The 3137-nt window shown below is 46.6% G+C and overlaps 1 protein-coding gene across 1 annotated transcript in view; it reads left to right on the top strand.

Annotated features, from left to right (window-relative positions):
* Positions 1–788, top strand: part of Eppk1 (epiplakin 1) — a 14307-nt gene extending 13519 nt beyond the window's left edge. Inside the window, exon 5 of the mRNA XM_033759206.1 lies at positions 68–788. Within this exon, the coding sequence (XP_033615097.1) occupies positions 68–583 (516 nt within the window). The 3' untranslated portion in view covers positions 584–788. The remainder of the gene's footprint in view (positions 1–67) is intronic.
* The last annotated feature ends 2349 nt before the right edge of the window (positions 789–3137 follow it).

A 3137-nucleotide genomic window follows, 5' to 3' on the forward strand; every position in this document is an offset into this window, starting at 1 on the left:
TGCATCGCGGGTGCTGGTGCCCACCAAGGGCCAGCCCGGCCACCAGGAGAAGATGAGCATCTACCAGGCCATGTGGAAGGGGCTGCTGCGGCCCGGCACGGCCCTGGTGCTCCTGGAGGCACAGGCGGCCACCGGCTTCGTCATCGACCCCGTGCACAACCGGAAGCTGTCCGTGGAGGACGCCGTGGCCGAGGGCGTGGTGGGCGGTGAGATCCGGGAGAAGCTGCTGTCCGCTGAGCGCGCGGTCACGGGCTACACCGACCCCTACTCCGGGGAGCAGATCTCCCTCTTCCAGGCCATGCAGAGGGACCTCATCGTGCGCGACCACGGCATCCGCCTGCTGGAGGCCCAGATCGCCACGGGCGGCGTCATCGACCCCGTGCACAGCCACCGGGTGCCCGTGGACGTGGCCTACCAGCGCGGCTACTTCGACCAGGAGATGAGCCGCGTCCTGGCGGACCCGGGCGACGACACCAAGGGCTTCTTCGACCCCAACACGCACGAGAACCTCACCTACCTCCAGCTGTTGCAGAGGGCCACTGTGGACCCAGAAACTGGGCTCTTGTTTCTCCGTTTATTATAGCATCAATTTTGTTTTGTATTGTGTTTTTCTTGTTGGTTTCGCAATACTTGTCATTTTTCTTGTTCCAGTTCTGTTATAGGTTACTTTTTTTCTTTTTCGGTTTAAAAGTTTGTTTTCTCTTCCTTTTCTTTCATACATCCTGTTCGTTTTACATTTATAGTCTGTATCCCTTTCATTTATTCTTTTGTTCATAGCTCTTTCTGTACCCACCTCCCAGTTTTTCCTTTTAGTTTTCACTAACTTTTTTGTTTGTTTATTTTTAATTTTTTTGTTTGCTTATTTGTTTTATTGTTTTCCCCGAACAACTTTCATGTCATCTCTTTTTCTTCTCCTAAACCTTGAAGGAATTGTTCTTGTCAGGCCCTTTTTTGTCATCCTGCTATGTACGTTGCTCAAAGTATTCTTGAACTGCTTATATTTAGGACACCTAGAGGGCTTTCTATTTTGCTATGCCACCCTCAGGAAAAATGAGCTTTTGGGATATGGGCCCACTTGGAGTAAGAGAGTCACTGGGACCTTGACTTTGAAGAGCATAACTTTTCTTGGGTTTATCCAAGTCTCCCTGCTTCCTGAGGGCCACCAGGTAAGCAGATTTCCTCCACACTGCCTCTTACCATGATGCTGCATTGGAACCAGCAAAATGGACTGAAATCTGTAAAATTTTGAGTTAAAAATAAACCTTTTCATCATTTAACTTGTGGGTGTCAGGAATTCCATTCCAGAAATGGAAAGGTGACTAATACACCTTGTTAATTTGTTATGTTCCAATTCCAATAAATGCATTTATTTTCATTATAAAATTATTTTCATTTGTTTGGATGAGCTAAAGTCTTCAGTTACCTGGCTGTGGATTCATTAAAGGCAGGAAACTTCAAACACCCTCCCACTTAAAAAAAAAGAAAAAAATATCCTTCAGGGTGACAATCTAGGAGCAAATTGCTCTCGACCTTAATGTCTACCTATGAGGGTAGTCTGCAGATTCTAGTTCCTTAGTATAGGTTAAAGTGGCTTCAGGCCAGGAACTCTTCATCACATCACAAGTGGACAAAGTCCTCCTGAAAAAGATACACTATGTGGCACCTTCCATTCGTTCCTATAACTACATCTCAGAGAAGAGCCAGCTGACCAGGGACAAGCACCTGTGGTTCTAGCTATTTGAGAGTCTAAAACAGAAGGGTCACTTGAACCCAGGAATTAGTTCAAGAACAGACCAGGTAACACAGTGAAACTCCATGTCCAAACAAACAAATAAAATAATGAAGTGCCCAGCATATAATCAAAGAAACCAGTATGCACCAGGAGCTACAACTACACAGATGAGAACTCCCAGAAAATATAGATCAAGCAAAAGACATGGAACATAGCAACTTTGCAACAACCATGTCCACCCTGCCCATGATTCAAGCCTGAGCTCCTACCAGGAATGTGGAAATTATACCAAGAGAAATTCTAGAACTGCAAACAATAACTGGGATTAACAATTCAATATCCAGCTTTACCTAGTATGTGAGAAAAATCTGGAGGGCAACAGGTACTTGTAGAATAGCATAGAGTTGCTATGGAGAGAGCCACCTGGAGGAGGAAAGCAAGAGTAGTAAGGTCAGTCAGCATGTGCCAGATGCACTCTTCATAGGAAGGGGGCTGGAAACTGGGGCAGAAGATCCAGAGGGAAAGTTATTGGCAAGGAATTTTCCAGCTTTGATCAAAGACATTAATGTCCAGATTCAGAAAGTCCCCAAATCATGACCTATGTTGTAGTGAAAATGCAAATATCCAAGGGACAAGAGATAGTGTTAAGGCAGCCAGAGGAGAATGTCAGGTCGCCTCAGAGGAGCAGAGTCAGACAGTTGAACTTCCAAAAGCAGCCAGTAGAAAGATGGAGGAGACAGAGTAGGCTTGACAGACATCTAAGGACCCGGACCCTTCCTGCCCCACACATCCAGATATGAGCCCTTGTTGCGAGCAGGAGTGTGCACTAACTGGAGGTCGAGACAGTAGTAGTTGCCAACTAGATTTTTATATATTTTATATATATGTCACTCATCAAACATGTTATTCATACCCACCAGTTGCCACTCCCTGTACCTGCACAAGTCCGAGGAGCGCGATTTTGTTTCTCCTTTGCTGGTGACTGTGGTTGTCAATCCGGTTGTCTCCTCCTCGATCCGGGGGTCCACTCCTGGCAGGCGTCCAATGTCTCAACCGAGATCTCATCTGAGATCTCATCTGGCAGGTTGCCGTTGAGCTGGATTGGGCGTCCGAGTGGGATGAGTTGGTCTTCTGCACTCTCTCTAATACACTGTTCTAGCTTGGGGTGTACCACTGGTTTGGGTTTATCACTTCACACATATTGGGGGGTTAGATACGTCCTACGGCATTGTAGGGTGTCACAAGGCGTTACAGGGTGTCACTCATAGAGTCTGATGAGATACCACACTTCACTCTTGGGGGTTACACACAGGTTCCACATGTTAAGTCACTCTTGGGGGGTTTCACTCTTCACTCTTGGAAATACTTTTACATTGTCCTGGTCTATGTTCTCCACAGCCCCGAA

The sequence above is a fragment of the Fukomys damarensis genome, unplaced genomic scaffold (assembly GCF_012274545.1).
Source record: "Fukomys damarensis isolate Sample0158 unplaced genomic scaffold, DMR_v1.0_HiC HiC_scaffold_5, whole genome shotgun sequence".
Classification (NCBI taxonomy): Eukaryota; Metazoa; Chordata; class Mammalia; order Rodentia; family Bathyergidae; genus Fukomys; species Fukomys damarensis.